At 35.4% G+C, this 21793-nt stretch overlaps 1 protein-coding gene across 14 annotated transcripts in view; it reads right to left on the reverse strand.

Annotated features, from left to right (window-relative positions):
* The window catches only part of MAP2 (microtubule associated protein 2), a 101498-nt gene that overhangs the window by 45443 nt on the left and 34262 nt on the right, over positions 1-21793 (reverse strand). For 12 of the 14 annotated variants that reach the window (XM_040641253.1, XM_008687453.2, XM_008687452.2 and 9 more), the window contains 2 exons: positions 5217-5330; positions 3133-3210 (listed from right to left, as the gene is read on the reverse strand). In XM_040641253.1, the coding sequence (XP_040497187.1) occupies positions 3133-3210; positions 5217-5330 (192 nt within the window). The remainder of the gene's footprint in view (positions 1-3132; positions 3211-5216; positions 5331-21793) is intronic. The other 2 variants (XM_040641279.1, XM_040641278.1) reach the window with 1 other exon arrangement.

The following is a 21793-nucleotide window of genomic DNA, read 5'->3' on the forward strand; positions in this document are numbered from 1 at the left end:
AGAAAGTTTCCTGGTTCTATTTTCAGATGATTCCATTGCTCTTGCATGGGCTTCCAAATCCTAACAGTTCAGTCCAAATGACAACTATTATGGTTAGGCCAAAAAGAAAAAGGAGATTAATTTGCAAACATTACACCTAGTGCAGGATTGATGTGTTGTACCTGAGTCTCCCTTTAGGTGTGCTACTTGTTTATTTTTCCACCAAAATCTCTTTGTTTCCCAGAATAAGCACACAACCCGGGAATTATTAATATTACATCAATTATAACAAATGAATATTCACAACTTACAGTAATTAATATCTCAAATGATCTTTGGTGGAAGCATTCATGGTTCCCCTTCAGGAAAGAACAGCTTTAAAAATGTTTGATAATTAAAAAAAAGTAATCATATCCTCAAAACCATTGAGTTACTCAATTTAATCCAAGAGCTCTCTTACATTTGTATGAATAGATTGGCAGTCATGTGCCTTTAGATTAAAGTTTCTTTGAGGGTATGTTGAAGTAGGTAAGAAAATCTCCTAGATAAAAAACCCACATGTTCCTTTCCCACCCAAACTGCTATGAGCTATACATTCACAGAATTTTTCCTGGGCCTTGCAAACCAATTGGTTTGAAAAATTGAAGAGTTGAATCCTGTCTTGTGACTTTTCACTAATATATTTTCTGAAAAACAAAACAAAAAAATTTGTTGTATGTGTTGTAAGAATGGTCTAAAATAAGACAGGGGCTAGTATGATTATCTAGACTCACGTCTTTCACATATGTAAGGTAATAATATTACTTGGTCTTTTAAATTAATGAGGTAGAGTTTATAAAATACATACTTTTTTCATATAACTAAAAAAACGGTTATCCTTTTAAAAGCAAATCATTAGGCCTTCATATAGTTTAATGCTTTCTTCTGAAAACATGAAAAATAATAATCCAATAAAAATACAAGTTTGGTTTGAAAAATGTTAAGAATAAAATATCTTCAATCATCTTCAATAGGAAGTAAGTTGGAATTTTTCCCAAATACACTCAAACAACATGGGGAATGCAATCCCCCAAAATAAGGAAACAGTTACTCTGGAAAGTGTACCAAAATGTGAAAATGATTCTATGGTTTTTTTATATTTTCATTATATCCATGATATCACCTGCCAGAAAGCAGACTGGGTGAATTCCCAGGTGGATGGGTGGACCCTACTGCTCCTTCTGCTCCAGCTTCCGTATAAGAGCAAGAAGCGTAAATTACTTGACCTCCAGCTGACTTTAGAGTGAACGCCATACCCAGTGTTTAACATCTTGGCTTAAGAAGATTCTCCGAAAGCCTTGAAGTGGGGGCTTAGAAACATTTCCAATAACCTGAGGGAAATACAGCTGTCATGGAAGGTTTTCTACTGTTCTCTAAGTGAAATTGAGAATCCCGAAGCAAGGCGGATACTGCTGACTCTTCAACGCCTTCACAACTCTACCCCTTTCTCACTACCCAGAGCCATGGGACATCTTCACTTCCTGGAAAACTTTATGCTCTTGCTCCCCTGAGTCCCCTTGCATGTCCTGGTCTTCCTGCCCCAAATGCCCTTTCCCTCCATCTTTGCTTGACCAACTCTTCCTCATGCTTCTGAGCTCAGCTCCTTACCTTCAGCTCACCACCCAAAAAATTAAGATTTCCCTTGTTCTATCTTCAAGCTTTCTGTTCTTTTCCTTCCTTGGGCTAATGCAACTTGACATTATTGGCAAGCTTCTTTATTGGATTTCTGTTCTCCACCAGACTGTGTGTTCCTTACAAGCAGGGATCATGTCTGTTTTGTTCACGGGGGGTGTAGCTAGAGTTTAAAGAGTGCACTGTAGGTGCTCCATAAGTATGTGCCAGTGAATGGAGGAGGGCAAAAAAATCTTTCAAATCTATGAACTAAAAGATCAAATCACATTTTCAGGAGATGAACTAATAATCGTAACTGCCACTGATTATAATTCCCAAATTTTCTTTTATTCTTTAGAAAAATTTAGTTCATTTAACGTGACTTCAGGCAGTAAATTAGAAAAAAGTCTCAATTTAAGAAAGAAAAAGCTCACTAAAAGAGGTTTAGGTTTATAAATCTGTGACAAAAGTAAATTATGTTTATTGAGAGTTCCTAGCTCCGTAATTTAGGAAAATCTGTATTTACAAAGTCAAAGAATATTTTAAATGAAACTAATTACAAATTATAAAAAGACAGGAGTCTTTTGTGATGTTTTTCAATTTTTAACAATAAAATAATTGCTAAAAGGGACAACAAATGGAAAAAATGAAAAAATAAATGAATAAAATGGAATAGTATTAAAATTCTGATTTTAGTATATGAAAACTAAATTATATTGAACCAACACTTTAGCTATGGCTCTTCTCTGTCTTCTGTAACTCAAACAATACACAAAAGTTAACTGACTTAAGTCAGAAAACCAATAATAGTTTGCTTTTAAATAGTGCCTTTCAGCTCAGTTTCTGAATGGACATTCTTCAAAGGCATCCCTCTGCTTTATTAACAAGAACTGAAAAGCTGACATAGCAGTCTATGTTGACTAAATGCATAAATATATTCATGGACTATAACAGGTCTCAGCAGGAAAGAAGCCAAGATCGCAGCGTCCAGTCGCTGCTCTCACTATCAGAGCCCTTCACTGACTTCTTCATTTATTCATTAACATTTATTGAGAGTTTGCTACGAGCTGCCCTAGGGAAGCCCTCGGCAGCACCTAGTGAGCAAAACAGGGACAATTCCTGACAACCCCTCCTTATGATTTCATCAATAAATTTAGTTTTGCTCAGTCACTAATAAGACAGGATTGTCTTATATGTCAAAACATTTTCTATTTATTAAGTGAACTGGTTCTCTGTAGCTGTTCTAGCAATTTAAACACAAAGTTATCTTCTCCTGGATCAAGCAGATTTTTTCTTTTTTATTTACCATATTCCTCCTACTTCTGATTTTATGTAGATAAATGATGATATATTTATGTAAAGCCTTTGTTTCTTCTGGACTGTTTGATACAGACAGCTCTCAGGCTGGGCTACATACGAACCCACACCAAAGTCCACTGCTTATGGACTGATGCTAATTTACCCGTTATCAGAAGACAAACCTCCAAGTCCACCAGGCCTTACCTTCTTCCACTGCGATGGTCTGTTCTGAGGCTGGTGACGGAGGTGGAGAAGGAGGCAGATTAGCGGTCTCTTCAGCTGCTAAAGATCAAATAGTGGAAAAATGAGATACAATTAATCCTGTTAGGTCATTAGATGTGTAACAGCTCTGCCATCTGTAAAAAGGCCTCTCTGTGAAACTTAGAAAAGAGTCACTAGTAAGCTGCACTTGACTTATTTTTTTTTCCATTACCTGATTCACATAGTTTAAAAAATCTAAAAGGAAAGAAAAGCATTTAATATTTAAAAAAAAATCATTTTGTCTTCCCTGTAAAAATGGATTAAAGATGCCTGCTGAAGTTCTATCATTAATCCCATTAATTGTGTCTGCTTGTCAATTAATAAAATATCTTATTCTGGCCCTAATCTACTATATTCAAACACACAGGCAAGCATTTTAGTCTGGATTTCGCTTGACTGACAGAAAAAATATCAGAACTCTATATTGCTCAACTTCTTGATAGGGAAACAAATGTAACTTTCATCATTCACAGTATTATAGGTGATGTATTTTTTAAGCAACATTTTGTTCACTGAGTCTAAGGTCAAAATGCGTCTTCTGTATGTATCCTCAGAAACGAGAAATGAAGCTGTCACAGCCCAAGGCAACCTTCAAACAGACAACATGTACTAGTGGGAGCCGAGTAATCTTCTGGCCTTGGCATTGTGCATGAAGAACCAAAGAGAAAGGTTCTAACAAATGTCATTCATCCACAGTTAACTCTTTTTTCTTGATCACTCAGATGAAGGTAAGGGATTGCAAAAAGGAAATATTTATCATCAAGGCCAGCAGGAAAATCTATTTTACAGAGCATGTGTTCTTCACTCTCAGAAAGCAGCTTTGGGATGACAGGTGACTTCTTGGTTCCTTGACCCTGTGAGTTTCTATAGAACATATTTGAAGGCTTCAAATTTAAGAAAAGGGGTGTCTTTTAGTTAAGGTATAGAAGTGAACCACAAACTGAAGGTGAATGTTTTGAATAAGACAATTTCCCCCTGTTTAAAGAGAAAAATAAACCTTTATAATTAAAGAACATTTTACTGCAAATAATGAATATCTGTTATCCTGGGAGAACAGAATCTTTATTGCTTAATTTTTTAGTCATTTAAATTGCTTAAAGGAGTACTGACCAGAAAATCAAATATTAAAGGTACATTAGACTATTTGAGACAATATTGGATATGTACTTTTTTTTAGACTTTAAAAACCATACTTATGGTTTTAGTTATATGTACCTGTAAAATAGACATATGTTGAACCTAAGAGAGTTTCCTGTCTCTGGATGTATGTACACCACATCTATTTATCTGTCTATCTCCTATCTATCTATCTATCTATCTATCTATCTATCTATCTATCTATCTATCATCTATCTATCTATCTATCTATCTATCTATCATCTATCATCATCTATCTAAAGGAGGGGCAGCAAGCCTTTGGCTAGGAGTGTTTTCTTCAGCAAGCACCATTATATTACCTGTTTGGCCCTGAGAGCATCAGACTTGTCACCAAGGGAGAGAGCAATGCTATCTCAGTGCCCTTAAATGAACCAAATGAAGACCAGTATATCATATGGGCTACAAAGTCACTCAAGATTCTAACAAAGCCCTGACTATAGGTTTTCTGTAGCTGATTCAGGGAGACCCAAACAAGACGAGACAAGCATTCACCAAAACCCCTAAAGGGAAATACTCATTTCTAACTAAAGTATTAACACATTTTCTTTACAAGTGGGTGCCATGACATCAACGTGCGTTGGCTTTATTTTTATAATAAATATCTCTAGTGGTCTATAAATGAAAATTTAAGAGAAATTTAGGGGCAAAGTCTAACTATAAGCTTATCACCCTGAAGACTGTCCGAATACTACAAATGAGCCTGTCAAGAAAGGTGAAAATAGGTGCCTGGGCCTCCCAACAGAGGTGTTTGATCAATGTTCCAAGTAAGGATGAAGTATGAGATAGGGTCTCTCTTCGACCCTGAAGACTTGGTCCTGTGATCAGGGGGCAGTGGATACAGCTCTTGAACTAAGGTCTTCCTCATTTACCTAAAGGCAGAGCTGCAGGCTGATCTTTCTGTTGGGCTTCCTTCTCTTGTTCACCTTTCAGTACCGCTACAGCCTCAGCCGTGACGACTTGAACTATCCTTGCAGACACCTCCTCTGTAATAAATAGTAACAAAAGAAAATGAAAGAATGAGATGTCCAAAATGGGTAGCAAAGAGGAAAAGTAATGAAACAATATAGCTGATCAGAATTTTCTTTTCTGTCTTTCCCCCCAACAAGTACAATAGAATTTATTAAATTGCAGATAAAACACAAATACGTATATTGTAACCAAAATCAGAAGAAAAGATAAAAAAAAGAGGAATAAAAGGGATGGGCATTCTGGGAGCTAGGCAAAATGAACAGAGAATGAAAGAAAAATAATTTGTATGGCAGTTTATTTTTAAAAGCTGTTCATACAAACAGAAAGAATTAAAATTTTTGTACCAACTAAAACAAATTCAGAAAAGAAAAGATTCATTTTGGATTTAATATAAAATGTTTTGTAGTTTTCTAGAAAAGTTTCCTTATAATATGTTCTTATGCTGATTTGCAGAAATACTATAATTTGAAACCTAAAGGAGATGCCTCAAAGTGTGAAATTGTGATCAAATAGCATTACCCAGGATCGATGTGAACGAGACTGATTAAGAAAGACCTGGGAAGAGAAAATTTGAATGAAATACACGGAAATGATATATCAGATGGCCTCTTTCTAAAGAGCTACTACTTTTCTAGATAGCAGATGTTTTAAAGATCTTTAAGGCCATATGATATACACTTACCTAGTCAGTGTAATCATTTCATTAAAAACTTGGGGGAGGTTCATCATTAAAATGACCAGTCTGTGAGATACCAGATAACTAATTTTTGGCCTAAAATGGCACCTACTGGAGCATATCCCAATATTAATTTTATATAACCAAGTCAGAAAAATATTCAAGAAATAATGTTCTATACATCATCAACAAAAAATGAAGACGCCTTTTGAAGGGCGCCTGGGTGGCTCAGTTGGTTAAGCTCTTGATTTTGGATCAGGTCATGATCTCAGGGTTGTGAGATCGAGCCCCACATCCAGTTCTGTCCTGGGCAAGGAGCCTGTTTAAGATTCTCTCTCTCCCTTTGTTCCTACCCTCACCCCATCTGTAAAAAAATAAAAATAAAAAAAGAAAGAAAGAAAGAGAAAAAGAAAGAAAGAAAAAGAAAACTTTTGAGATTAAAAATACATTCTAGATTAGAAATAAATTCTCCAGAATTTAACTTTTCATTATCTTTATTTACAAACATCTATCATACTAGCAAATAATCTCACCTATAGCTCTTATAGAAACAAGTTGTACTGGATAAGGAGGGTAGGGGTAATGAGATTTGTTCTCTTCATTTTGGCCAAGACTTTAGAATACTTCACTGAAGCTTTTTTATGATCAGAATTTACACATTTGCAAGCGGGTTGGCAGGAGTTGGGAGCGGGGAGTGGAATCCTGTTTTTACCTGGTTCATTTAGATTCCGCCTCCTCTGGAAAGCCTTCCTTACCCCACCCAGGATGATTGAGAGACTAGTGCTTAAGAACCAGCTTTTGGGGTGAGCAATCCACTTGAATAGGATATACCTGAATATTAAAAGCTAGATTACCTGATTGAGTGTATTTGCCTTTATATGTCTAACTTCCTCATTTTTTTAATAGCGACTTGACACTATAACCTATCTATAGTCTTAAGGGATGCACTTTAAACACTCTTATCTAGAGTGAGTAGCAGTCACAGCAATAGAAGCAGTATTTAAAAAATATTATGGTGCTCACTATGTGCCTAACACTCTGCTAAGGTATTTGCCCTCATTATTTCAATGAATGATCTACTGTTATTACTCCTATTTTGCAGAAGAGAAAACAGAGGACTAATAGGGTTAGGCCAGACATTCTCATTATAAATATCATACTTAGAAAACCAACTTTCAAACAATTAGGACCTTGTAAAATGCCTTAGGTAGTAAAACTAAATTAAATGTGATTTAATATTTCTTTTATGTTTGAAGTATAATTTTACGAAGTTGAAGACCTGATTCAAACTTTAAGTATCGAAAGAGCAAGTACTGACAGGCTACTTAAAAATCATTCCTGAAAATGTTTTAATTTCTAAGAAAGGCTCCAGCAAATTTGTTTCAGATATTTATGTACCAAGTACTTTTCATAAAACTTTTTTTCACACAATACACTTCGCACTTTCAATTTAGTTTAAACTAAGAAGAATCTTTTTTTAATATTGCAAAAAATGTAAAGAATTGTTACGATTTTAAAATAATAAGGATACGACTTATTCTTATAAGGTTGTTTTATCTGATGCAATTTAACTCACAGTATCAAAGTTTTAGGTCTAAAAGGGCTTGAAGAGGTAGACAATATCTAAATCCTCTCACTTTGTAGATGAGGACATAAAGGCTAGGCATGGTTAGGAGATTTGCTCAAGCGCACGCAGCCGTTGGAGGCAAACTGAGATTAGAACCCCGGTTTCCCGACTATGATGCTGTTTTTTTCTCCCAAGCAGAAGAAGAGCAGAAGAAAAAATGAGAAAATAACCATAAACTTCTCTAACAGTCATGTGAGAACGATCAGCGGAAAAACATGAACTTTTCTAAAGGTATGAACTAGGGCAACACAATAATTCTCAGACCTGCTGTCTACCTAAAGTACAAAACTGCTGCTCTTGAATATGTTTTGAGACTATGAAACAAGCAACTGACTGCAACTGAGCAATACTATATATTCATGCATGTATTATGCATCTATCTATCTATCATCTATCATCTATCTTTCTACCTACCTACCATCTCTATCATCTACCTACCTACCTATACATCTTGTAGATAATGTTAGTTAGTATAACAGATAACTGACCTCACTTGCATATATTAATTTGCGATGAAATTCAGACATTTAAAAAATCAATAAAGTGATTTTTAGCACTTCTAGAACCTCAGTGTTTCATAGGAAATTTAGTGTAATGGAGAGGTGCAGCAAACACTGCAGAAATTGGGACATATATAAAACCCATGTATTTTACGGATCATTCCTGCATTTCCCCGCTGAGCATTTACACAAAATATAGTATCTCCTATGGCATTTGGTACATCTTGCACGGAATTGTGCTGGTACACATGCCTTATCTGCCTGGCTATGTAAAGTTTCCCAAGTCAAGGACTCTTTCTTTATCATTGTTGCAATCTCTGAATGCAATGCTCCTCTCATTGATCTTTACTCAGACTGGATGCTTAACACAACTTTTTGAAAGTATGAAAAATTAACATGAAAGGTTTTGTTCATGATATTTATATAAGTTTAGAAATAACCCATGCTCATTATTATATTTACTAACTTAGCCCCCCCAATTAATCATTTACTGAATTCTTGTTTAAGTTTTGATGATTTTAAAACAGGATGATTCTTGTGTACCTACTGATCAATTTTTCAGAGTCCAAGAATGTTTAACATGAATTAAATTTCTTAAATTGGGAAAATAATCCAATAAAAATAATAAAAAGCATCTATTGGTTTATGTGAACAAATTATAACTGAGCATGATAAATGAGCAGTGCTACATTATTTGCCTTTTCGTTTGGAACTGAATTCAGAATAATTTTGACAACTTGGACAATTAGATTATCTGTTGTAGGCTAATAAGAGAACAGAGGTGAAAATTATACAATAAAAAATGCATTCACACAAGATGTAGGTCAAAAACCATCATGGTACACTATACAACAGATTTTCAAAATATTCTAGAGACAAGGGGAAGAAAAATTGAATCATTACTTCTCTCCAATCAGAATGGACATGTCCAACCTAAATAAAATGCACTGTCTCAGCCAGAACCACATTTCTTGTGAGCAATAATTTAGTTTCAATAAAACAATACTATTTATTTTACATGATAAGTAGTAGGACATTTGAATTTTGTCGGTTTTGTTGTTTCAAATAAAATTCACTTATAGGTGTGTTTGAGTTTCATAGTTGAATATAAGCTTATGAAGAAGGCAATTTTACATTGTACATTAAGCAAAACTTGTAGGAAAATAATTTAACTCAATCTTGGGAAAATTAACTATTTTTCCTTGAAATAATTTAACAGACTTTAAGAAATGCTATTTTAGAACAATCAAACAGGGTGTGTGGGAGCCCAGTTAATGACATATTATCTTCAATTTTTTGGAGAGAATAATATTGCTAACACTTCAAACAGGCAATATTGCGTTGTTTAATATTAATTTCACAGTGTGAAAAAAAAAATGAAAATAGGATTGTTCTGAGGGTTTCAATTGGTCCAGCCACTTTAAAATCTTCCTCTAAGCAAAGGCTGCCATCAATGCAGAGGTGGCAGCTTCCCCCAAGGAGAGATGGCTTTTTCCCAATGGAAACCTAATCAGCAGATCTCCTGGGGTAAGTTTTACCCTTATAGCCTGGCTCCTGGGACAGGAGGAAATTCACCCAGGGTTTGGGTAAAGTTCAGAGAAGATTAATGGTAAACATGCCAAACAAACACAGAAGACAAAGAGAGTCAAAAATCAGACCTATGAAAATCAAAACATAAGAGTTATGATGTGTGTGTATGAGATATAGATCTCTATACTCTCTCTCTATATATATCACTCATTCTACCCATTATCTATCCTACCTGCCATCCATGCAACCATCCATCTCTCCATCATATCTTTCTGTACAAGAGATCACTGTCTTATATTGTACGTTAAAGGAAGTCACATGGACTTTAATTCAGAGAAACGTGGGTACAAACTCTAGCATTGCTACATTCTAGTTATTTCTTACACTCATTGGGTTTCAATGCCTCATCCATGAAATGGAAATAATAATGGCCCTGTCTCATAGGTTGCTGTGCAGAATCAATTGAGTAATTATGTAACAGGCTGGGCACAGCAAGGAACTCAAGACTTGCAAATAGTTCTTCACCAAGGTGTCTTTATTTTCCCCAGTTATACATTCTTTCAGGTCTTCCACCTAAGTATTTCTGCTTTAAAGAAAGAGTAACTAGGGACAACTGGGTGGCTCAGTTGGTTAAGCTTCTGGCTCTTGGTTTCGGCTCAGGTCATAATCTCAGGGTCCTGAGATTGAGTCTTGTGTCCAGCCCCACATGGAGCCCGTGTCAAGCCCCAAGTGGAGCCCATGCCAAGCCTATGTCAAGGCCCAGGTCAAGCCCCACATTGGGCTCCATGCTCAGCACAGAGTCTGCTTGTCCCTCCCCCTCTGCTCCTCTTCCAACTTTCTCTATCTCTTTCTCTCTCAAATAAATAAATAAAATCTTTTTTTTCTTTTAAAGTGCAACTAAAGGTCCAACCCAACTAGGCTATTACTCTTTTTTTTTTTTTAATTTTATTTATTTATTTGACAGAGAGAGAGACAGCCAGCGAGAGAGGGAACACAAGCAGGGGGAGTGGGAGAGGAAGAAGCAGGCTCCTAGTGGAGGAGCCTGATGTGGGGCTCGATCCCATAACGCTGGGATCACGCCCTGAGCCAAAGGCAGATGTTTAACGACTGAGCCACCCAGGCACCCCACCAACTAGGTTATTACTCTTATGAACATCAGATAATATAGTCAATCTGCAATTATCTATGCTGATACCAGGGACAGTGTTTTGTTTTTTGTTTTTTTTGTTTCCTAGACAAAAGTAGAGGGAAGTAAAAACTTTCCTTGTTATTTGTTTTCTGGCTTCATACTCGTTTTCCTGGCTGTGCAGGTCCTGGGCTGTGATTTGCTCTAGATTTCTGCTAGCAAGTTCCAATTCAGGACCATCTTCTTGACAGTATGCCAAAAGGCATGATAACCCCTGAGGACAATTAGCAACATAAAAACAATTTTTGAGGTTAGAGATTAATGTACATTTTAATTTCTCATTGCTTATTTTTTTGACTTCTTTATTCCCTTTTCTACTCTATTTTTTGTTATTTTTTTCTTTGAGACATTATATGTATAAAATTATGAATAGGACTTAGTTGTTCAGAAGATTAAAACTGAATCTAGACTACACATGGATTATTCATGGGAAATTATTCATTATATATAACTGAAAGGTAACATTGATCTTCACAGTTAGAATATTACACTTCTTAGTATAAACTGAAATTATGCAAGGTTCAGTTGTCTTTCTTTTGAACATCTAAAGTTTTCTGGTAGTGGGCATTTTTAGTTTAGGCTAAAAATTGTCTTAGTTGAGGAGTGTTTGTAATATGTATTTTATTCTCTCTCTTGTTAATGTCAGGTTTTCAATGTAATTAACTAACAGTAGTTTTTGCATTGCAATGAGAACCACTATTTGAATATTATTATTTTTCAGTAGTGTCATTACAGTAATGAGACAGTTGCTGTTAAGTAATGCAAAAACACCTCATGACACGGTTCTAAAGTCATATCATATCTAAGTAAAATGAATGACAACTGGGAACTAACCTGGTAAGTAATCTGCCCATAAATCAGTTTGCAGGAAAACATTAAAAACAACTTATTTAAAATAAATTCATCTAAGAAAAAGTGCTGTTGACTACAGGCTGATATAAAATAAGGGATTTAAATAGAACCCAGGTAACAGAGCCATAGGTGATAACAGATCATCACTATATAGATAAATACCTAAAAGTAAAAGTGAAGTCCATCTTGAGAACTTATTCTGGGCAATGGAGATGGGGTCAGTATTCTGAAAGCAGTATCAAGCAGCCCTTGGTGGATAAAGTAAATTATGAAAAGAAATATATTTTCTAGGTATTGGGGAAATAAATTGGTAGAAATATATATAGGAGGTAAATAGGTATAAGAGACAAATTGGGACATGCTCTTATCTATAGAACCTTCCTGATAATACCCAAAGGATATGTGCTAAGCTACTTACATTTCACCTAAATGTTGAATAAACATCATACTGTGCTACAAGTTTATTAGATAAGTTGCTACCCCAGGCACTTTTATTCCCCATCAATATATTGAATCCACACAATAACACATGTTCTAGATGGGAAAACTGGCAAAATGATGGATAAAGGTCACTTACTGTCCCATTTAGACATCATTTTGACTTACATCAGTGTAGTATAAATATTTTATAATAGTAGATCCCTGTGTCAGAAAACCTGAAATCAAATTCTGCCTTTACTTCTTCCTAGGTGCAAGTAAGTGACAATCTCTCTAACCTTCAGATTCCCCATCTGTAAAGTGGGAATAAAACGTGTTCACCCTTTCATATGTTGTGGCAATTAAGTGGAATAATACGTATCAATTGCTTATTTAAATTCTGTATCACTGGGACGTGTGGGTGGGCTCAGTCAATTAAGCGCACGACTCTTGATTTGGGCTCAGACCATGATCTTAGGATCATGGGATCGAGCCCCTCGTTGGGGTCTGTGCTGGGTGTGGAGCTTGCTTGGGATTCTCTCTCTCCCTCCATCTCTCTTTCTCTCTCTCCCCCTCTTTAAAATACATAAATAAATAAATAAATTCTGCATCACTGTTTTAATCACTCTTGCCGTCTTGTAGTCATCTAAGTCTATAACCATCATTTGATCTACAAAATATAAAGACCTGAAAGTGTCATTCACTGAGATAATTCTATCTATTTTTCCCAATGAGTACCACCCTGCCTGATGCTGAACCACCACCTCACGGACAATACATCAGGCTCCTGCCATTTCCTACTTAAGCTAAAATGACAAATTAAATTCTACTCTACCTTTGTGCCATACTGTTCAGCATCTAGAGCAGTTGTAGCCTTCCGGTTTATTCCATGTGCTGATTCATGCTATACCACTGCTATGCTCTTCTGGCATTTTATCATGTCAAATTCCTTAACACAGTCTCAGGCCCTGTTTTTAGTACATATTTCTAGTTCAGTTATTTTGTTATATTAATCTATCGATAGTGCCCGGTTGATGTATAATAAAAGCAACGGAGTGAAAACTTTCTCAGTGGCCTGGAAATTTCAACTCGCTTCTAAGCAACACATGACGTTGTTGGTAGACACAGAAGTTTGATTTTGAATGTGTATACCCTTTGAGTTTTCGTCGGGACCAGCTGTGATTACTTGAACATGCAAAGGCTCACCAATTAGGCTGTGAACAACAACAACAAAAAATCCAAAACAAGTTGGCATATGCTTGAGAACATATTTTTGTTGATTTCTTTAAGGTTGTTAAGAGAGAAGTAAGAGACACTGACAATGAATTCCACCATATGGAATATAAAAGCCAGTCAATGTTTCTGCTTTTAAGAATAATGGACATCAAAATGCCGTGTTAAAAGAAATGACAAGTAAGCCTACCGTACACTTGTGAAAGAAGGAAAACAAAACAATTTTAGACAGAACGCTCCTGTCAAGAAAAGGTTTTTCTCAGCAGGGTACAGAATGGTTGCCTAGGAAACCGCAGCTAATTGCGGCTGCTGCTGGAAGCTAGTCCACAAGGAAAGCACTGTGTGGTTGGAAGCACTCTGCTAAACAAATACCCTTGATAAATTCACAAAAACAGGGAGAGATGAAAAGTTCCTTGCTTAATTTGGAGAGCAAATGGTTGCTCCAAAACTATTTCCTGTAATCAACTGGTGAAGAAGGAAATTAAAAGAGCAGATTGTTGTTTTTTTGTTTGTTTGTTTCCTGGCACCTTAGCATTAATTAAAGAGGTCGGCATTGGCATCTCCATCCCTAGTCAGACTCTGATTTGATCTCAAATGTCACCCTTGCCAATGTTGCAGCTGTAGATCTTTGCCTATCAGCGTTTTCTTCCAAAGATTTACTGGTTAAAACACGGGTAAATTTAGTTTACTGGAAGAAATGCATTTGAGGTAAAGTTAGTTTATGGGGATAAACACATTTAAGATCAGGACTCATGACTGCAAAAGTTCAGTTCTGATGAGTACTTAAATTTAAGAAAATTTATTTTGCACCCCTTATAGACATTGGAAATATTCTTAGTCATTATGGGGTATATAAAGATAAGACATGGTATTCCTACATGTAAGTTGTGCTTGAAGTGGGGCTATCTCATTGAAGAACAAATTTTGTTTTTGTTTTCAAATATTTTTCTATGAAAAATGGCCACAGATTTTGGCTCATCCATCCACAATCACTCCTATGGCCCTCTTCTGAAATGTGTTTGCAGCCTGGCTAGGCTACGGTTGGGAGTACAGTTAAGCTTATAGGAAAATTTTCCCTCTGCCTCTCTCTCTTTTTTTTTTCTCCCTATCTCAACCAATGGCTCTAATTCACAATCATCTTTAGATTGACAATTTAACCTACTCAAGTAAAGTTTTTAGAACTTGAACAAAATCTGCCTAGCATTTAAATTCAGCCAAGGGGGGAACGTAGTAAATTAAGATGGTTATCAGTGGAAGGATACCACAGGTTAAGCATACTGTATTATGGAGTCAAAAGAAATTAGAAAAGCAAAGCACAGATCAGAAATATTACCTACTGGAAAATTTTGCTTCTAATTTTAAGGGTTCACTTGGAAATAGGAAAAAACACATTTAAGCAGAAGAAATATGGTAAGCGAATATAGTCTAGCTTTATACTTAACTATTATAGATAAAAGTTTTTGCTGCTGGTGGTGTCGGGGATTTCTAATGTGGTAATGTACACATATTTCTATTGCTGTTTTTAGTGCATATATTAAACATTTATTAATTAAACTAGATTATAATATTTCATTGATCTTAGATTAGTTTGAGAAAGAGAAATTTCTTGGGGACTATTCCCCTTTCAAATTTTCAAACTGCTTTAATATCAATACATTGAATATAATCATTAAGGCATTGGGGGAATTGATAATGTTTTTAGAGCTTGTCAATGCTTGGTTTTGCATCTTATCAAAGGCATTACTATTGTACTAGTCCTTGTAGACTTGTGAGAAATTGAATCATCTTCTGCATTAAGTCCTGAACATACCATATTGTCAAAAGAATGTGGCATGAGGCATTATTAATAACATTAATGGAAAGATGAAATATCAATGAAACTAAGAGACCTTAAATAAATGCACACTTAGAGTAACTGTGGGATAAACAAAATTTAAAGGTGTGTGTAGAAATGCAGTACAGTGTGTGTGTGTGTGTGTGTGTGTGTGTGTGTGTTTAAGCATGTGCCAGCACTCATGCACAGAAAATTCTCTCCACGTTTTTATTTTCACCTGTATTTGAGTACCTCAAAGACTTTGATCGCCTGAAGCAAGGCTAGGATTTGGGCGAATTAATGTTTCTATAGTTTCAAAACCCAGGAATGCCTGAGACAGAGGATATGACAGAAAAATGGAAAAATATTCCAGGATCCAAAAAATGTCACTGGAGTAAACTTTCAAAATATAAGTTCTCTACCTACGAGGAATAATTTTTACTAGTTACCTGTATAAAGCTAGTTATTTCTTCTAGGAGAAACTGTTATAATGAAGTGGTAAAAATCACGTTTTGTTCACTCCATCCTTCTCATCCCCATCATAGTATAGCTTACATAAATCTTTGGAGGTCTTGTGACCTAGAAGCATATGGAATTTAGGAACTATGTGATGGGAAAATCACTTTGTTCCCAACACATCGTAGGGTACATTCAATCAGCACATAGAGAGATCAACATGACTTTTATGTAATTATAGTTTGCTCCAACCTCCAATCCTACCATGTTTCTAAGAATGAATGTGTAAATAGCAGCATACAACATCAACCTTATGTGCTTTCTTCTTAACAAGTCTCTCATGAACTATAAATGGTTTAAGTAAGTGATTCTCCATCTTCTGTAACTGCCTATTTTATTTTTGCCATTGTAGCTATATAAAATATCGCCCACAAATATTCTCTCTACACCAGCCCTAAAACCACTTGGCAGACTCTGAGTCACTAATAAGTGTATATGGTAATTCTTCATAATTTTCAAATTGTACCTAAATACATATATACTTATATATATATAAAACCAGAGAACGATATTCCAATAATCCTGTAGAAGAGGTATAATAGAATTAATTACATTATGAAATTCTGAAAACTAAAATGCCATAGTGAAAATAAAATGAAAAATAAGAAGATATAGTTTTGAGCTATCCCTCTATTATTCATCAATAATTTTTGTTAAATAGAAGCTCAGCCACAACGCAAGATAAGGGTGGGCACGTTCTCTGGAAAATTCCAAACAAGTAAAATTGATAATAGTTAAAGACCTTTTTCTAGGACCTCTGAGTAGCAAAATCAGGAGACTTTGCAAGATTACTTTTTTGTAAGACAGTAAGTGTCAAGTCCAATGTTATATTTGTAATAGGTCATATTATGATAGGAAAAAGACTTTAATAGAATTTTTAATTTCCTCATGACAAAAATTTTTCTAGAATAAAGACAACTTGTTTTGTATCTGGATTGATTAATGCATCCCATAGAAAATACTATTAAATGAATTTCTCTTCATCCACAGATACAAAAGATTCATTACATAAAATAAACAAGTAATAGTAACTTCAAACTTATCTTCAGAAATTTACAAATAACATACAAATTCTACTTTAGAAAATACCCCTTAGAGATCTGTTGAAATAAAATTTTACACTGATGATTTTGCTTCAATGTTGTTTACTATATCAATTTATATCTCTTCTCTGTATATTGATCTCATTGTTACCAATATTCTAAAAATATTTGCAAATCCTTGGTGCCATTGATAGCATATTTAAAACAGCCAAAGTATTCACCCTGTTGGAAGACACTGAAGCTATATATCAGAATGTAAATGACATCTAGAAAGCATATGGTAATAACTCTGGTTGTTCTATGGTGGGAGCCCAGCAGAAAGAGAAAAGTGGATCAATTTTGATGGAGTGGCAGAGTTGAGAAAATGTAAGAGCAGGATGCTATCTAGATAGGTAGGGTGACACCAGGCAAGGCAACAGGGTTTCGCAGTGGGGTTGAGGGTGGGATCCTGACTATAGGAGGCAGCTTCAGGTGACGGCTGACAACCTGAAGAAAATGAAGAAATAGGATTGAGGAAGCAAATGAAAAGGTGCTCAAGGCAAGGTTTATTTACTTCATAATTTTGCTCACAGCAGGTCCAGGTAGGCCAATGTCAAGGTAACTACAAACTAGACTATGTTTAAAAACACAGAACATTGGGCATGAAGAACACAATCCTATGTAAGGGATATCTGGGGCTTCTTCATGATATGGTAAATCAGATTTCATAAATCTTCAGTTCATTTTAGTAAAATATGGCAATAAAAATCTAATCTACTACAAAACATATCAAAAGGTATATTATTTTCTTATTGGCATATAAGAAAAAATTCTTAATCAGGACTTGTAGCTTTTTATTTTTCAAAATGAAATCACAATTTCATTATTTCATATATGGTAACTTTGATCACAAAGAGGTTACCCAATTCCTTGTTTTAAGAATATGCCTGAAAACATTTCTGATTCATTTTTATTTCCCTTGAAAGTTTATCAATCCCTTCTTCCCAACTTTTAGAGAGATCCTCACCCCTCAAAAATGTTATATTTGAGCTTGTATTGGGGTTTTTTTTGTTGAAGAAAAGTTTGCCGTAAAAAGAAAAACTCTCATGAAAATCAGGGAACTTTGTGAATTCTGCTCTTTTTTTCTTGATTAATTCTGAAATGCAACATGAAACACAGAGGCATGATAGTAACAAGAAGGTGACCAAAAGCTATAGGAAGAGAAGTACGGTTTTAATGCAATCACATTAACTAAAATATCATACTTTAAACTTTATAGGACAAAGTAAAAGAACCACCTCAACATTTTAATCAAACAGGTTTTCCAAAATACCTTCTAAAAAGCATATTTGGTAATTTTCATTTCTCTACAGACCTGGTGAAGAAACGCACTTTGTATTTATATATTTTTTTCACATCCAATTGCATCAGAGAATATAAGGGAGAGTTGAAACTCACTATTATTTGGGGACACAGAAGACTCAAGCATTTCTAATTAGAATTGAAATGCTCAACATCTAAAAAACTTACTTTAAAAAGTTAAACATAATTTGGGAAGTTTATACTCTTTCACATTAAAAAAAATAGATTCAACCTTATCTGGTGATTTCAGTCCTAAGATATTCAATTATCAGTGAGGGTGGCTTCAATTCACCTTCCTTAAACAATGAAATCCAACTAGAAAGGAAATCTGTGTCACCAAAACGTCCAAGTTCTTGAGCAGTACTTTCAATGTTGCATTCAGATCATACGTGCAAGTTCACTATGTTCCACAGGGCACTTCAGGCACTATGACTGTCATAGGCAGATATTTCATGAGGACAGGAATCTTGTTATCCTGAATGAATGAACTTCCCCTCCTAAAATGTGACTTTTGAAAGTAGCATCTGCACTTGCTTCAAACTCAGTTCTTTGTTTCTTTTCTGATTGAAATCAAGACTTTGTAAGAATTGGGTGGGAACTGACCTGGAGGAATGTCTTACATGCTTTGGCACCTTGGTCAAGTTGGTGCATTTTTTTTTGGAGAAAAAGCAATTTTCCCTACATTAGCATGTTTGTTCTGGTAAAGCTCTGAGAAACGCAGGTTTACTCCAATCCTTCCAATACTTTAATCATAAATATCTACTTTTTAAGCTGATGAGAAAAAAAAAAAACAAACACAACCAGTAGTTTTTCAAGAAAAAGAAAAGATACATGGGCTTTAAGATAAAGGATGGCAATGTGCAAAATGTAGCAAGGAGAAAAAGTATCTAAAAATTTCATTTTTAAAATTGCTTATAAAAGTAATAGTAAGTGATGATGATGATTTTTCTCTTATAGAGAAGAAAAATATCCTTTAAATACTGAAATACTTCATGATTAGAATCAGAACATGTACATGTAAGCATCTTTCAATTTTAATCCATCAAAAAGAAAAAAAATGGGCTACAAAAAGCTTTTATCATTTTTAAAATAATGAAATTAGAGAAGTATATCTCATTGAAATCAAAACATTTTTCCTAAAGTTAACAAATAAATATCCCTATTATTCAGTAGAGAAATGCTCTTTCTTACCTTAGAACTTATTATTTGCAAATCATATTATAGACTCAAAGACAAAGTAGAGGAAAAAAGGGCATTGGTGATATTTTATTTAGGTTGACCTTCAAAAACAGGATACATCTCTCCAAGACAATACTGCTATATTCCTTTAAAGAAGAAGAATAATTAAATCTATGACTTAGAACATCCATTTGCTTTAAGATTCAGATTGTCCATTTGTCAGAATTGAAATTTATGTGAGTTCCTGACCTAGAACAGTGAGGCAATCCTTACCTGACACCCAGAGGATCAGCAGGGACATGGATTTTAAAGTTGTTTTTGCAGGATATTTCAGTGCCATTTCAACTGCAGCCAACTGCTACCTTGGGCTCAATTTTGTGGGAATGAGCACGAGAAGTTATTCACTATCCAAGTGTTTCTTAGCTGTTAAATTATAGATATCTCTTAGAAAGGTCATTTACTCTGAGTTTCCATATTCTTTCCAGTTCATTAACTTTCTTCATCAAGAAAATATCTCTCCTCAGATGTCATACTGCTATCTTAAGTCAAAGGTATATTTTCTTTACTCTACACCTTCACCCCCATTTTCAGACCATGTCATCTTCCACTATATCCTTTCTTGACCCTCTGTTCACTATAGTATTTCAGAGTTCCTACTCAATTCCTTTCTGTTCAAGCCAGCAGTTCTATAGTCCTCACTTTGATTCTAGCCTCCTCTCTTGGGTTCTTCATTTGCTTCTTTATATCCAGTATTCCTCCCAACACCATCATTCCCACAAGTGCATTGCTCATACTGTGGTATAATTTTTGTAACTCCGTTTTGCTCCGGAGATTTCCAATCTCAAAACCTAAGATGGATATGAACTCTTTCTCTTCTTTATATCAATTCCAAAAAAATGTATTAGCACTATAGAAAACAATCACTGCATTATACACCAAAAGGACATGAAGATGAATGACGCATAACTACTACCTCAAAACACTTATAACCTAGCGTTGCAGGTTAAAACAAGTAACCAATAAGCTCGGAAGAATGATCTGTATGACTAGTGCTATTAACAAGATATGAACATGTTACATGGAGGTGTTCACAAGAGGAAGAGATTCCCTGGAGAGAACAAAATCAATATCAGCTCTAGATCTTTGACCGTGGACTCTGAGAATCTTTCCTGCAGGGTATGCACCCTTTTAAAATGTTTTCCTATCACTGTTGCAATGCAGCAAATGAATGAAACCACAGATTAGTTGGGCAAATGTAACTTGTTTTGCAAAAGGGAAGATTGTTAGTTCACTCAGAGGAGTTGACCATTCATGCTGGAGTCATTTACGGACGAACCAGAGGTGCTCATAACCCAGCTCTGTCTCAAACTATCTTTCCAAATAGAAAATTTGGGCTGAAAATCTTGAGTCTAATTTGCAGGCTGCTGAAGCTGAGTCATCACTAGGAAAGATGATTTTTCTCTGAATCTTGATTCCTCCGTTATTACTCATTTTGCCTACTATTGTCTTAAGTTTTGAGGATTACTGAAATATGTTGTAAAAACAGACATTTTATTCTCACTTCGGTGTTCTAATAATCACCTCGCATTTGCATATTTGTTAAAAGTTGCAACGAGACCCTGGAACATGTGTTCCTCTTTCTTTGCTCATCAGTTGGCTGGGTTTTGAATTGTATTTTCTATGCGTGTTGCTGAATGGTGACTCATTCTGGGAGATGAGCCACTCTGTGAGCGGGCAGCAAGCGGCTCAGTGTCCTTTTCCCCTCAGGACTCCTGGTGCCAAGTCAGATCATGCTTTCACGACCAGATCTGCAAGGCAGCACCAGTTGTTCTGTTCATCTGCTCCTGAGATGAATTTCCAGACTCCCCTGACAGACAAAGCACGTGCTTTATGTAATGTGCTAAGGAGCAGCGAAGTGTGAGGGAATGAGAGGAAGAGAATAAGGCTCGGTACACTGAAGCAGAAAGAGTCGGTTCATCACAGTAGCCTGGGGAGGAAATGGAGAGGAGTGATGACCGTGAGGTACTCCCCAGTCTGCTAACCTCTTAGCAGCAGTAACAGCAAAACCAGAGCCGGCCCTTGAGGTGGTATTTGGTATCCAGTGGCAGATATTTTTCTCAGGTACATCCAAGCAATAGAATCAATTTATATGTACATTATTCTTTTCGAAAAATACATTATTGATCAGTGATTAATATATCCTAAAGATATTAGAGCAATTTACTTGTTGCAAATTACTATTAAAGCTGTTCTCTTATCTTGTTTTTTTTTTTCTTTTCTTTTGTGAGGAGAGATTTCTTAGAAATATGACAAGAGACAGATAAAGGGCATGCATAATCCTCATCAAAACAAAGGCTTAGGTTGTCCAAAAATGAATGCAAGAAGATTTGCTTTCATGACTGATTATTTTCAAAATCTGCTCACTGCAAATAAAAAAGATTTTATGAAACATTTAGAGTTCTTCCCTAAGTGGAGATTTTAAAAACCTCAAAAAATGGGAATACCTTAAAAGAAAAAAAAATAGGATGACAAAACGTGACAGCAAATTAGAGAGGAGAAAATCT

The sequence above is a fragment of the Ursus maritimus genome, unplaced genomic scaffold (genome assembly GCF_017311325.1).
Source record: "Ursus maritimus isolate PB19 unplaced genomic scaffold, ASM1731132v1 scaffold_1, whole genome shotgun sequence".
Classification (NCBI taxonomy): Eukaryota; Metazoa; Chordata; class Mammalia; order Carnivora; family Ursidae; genus Ursus; species Ursus maritimus.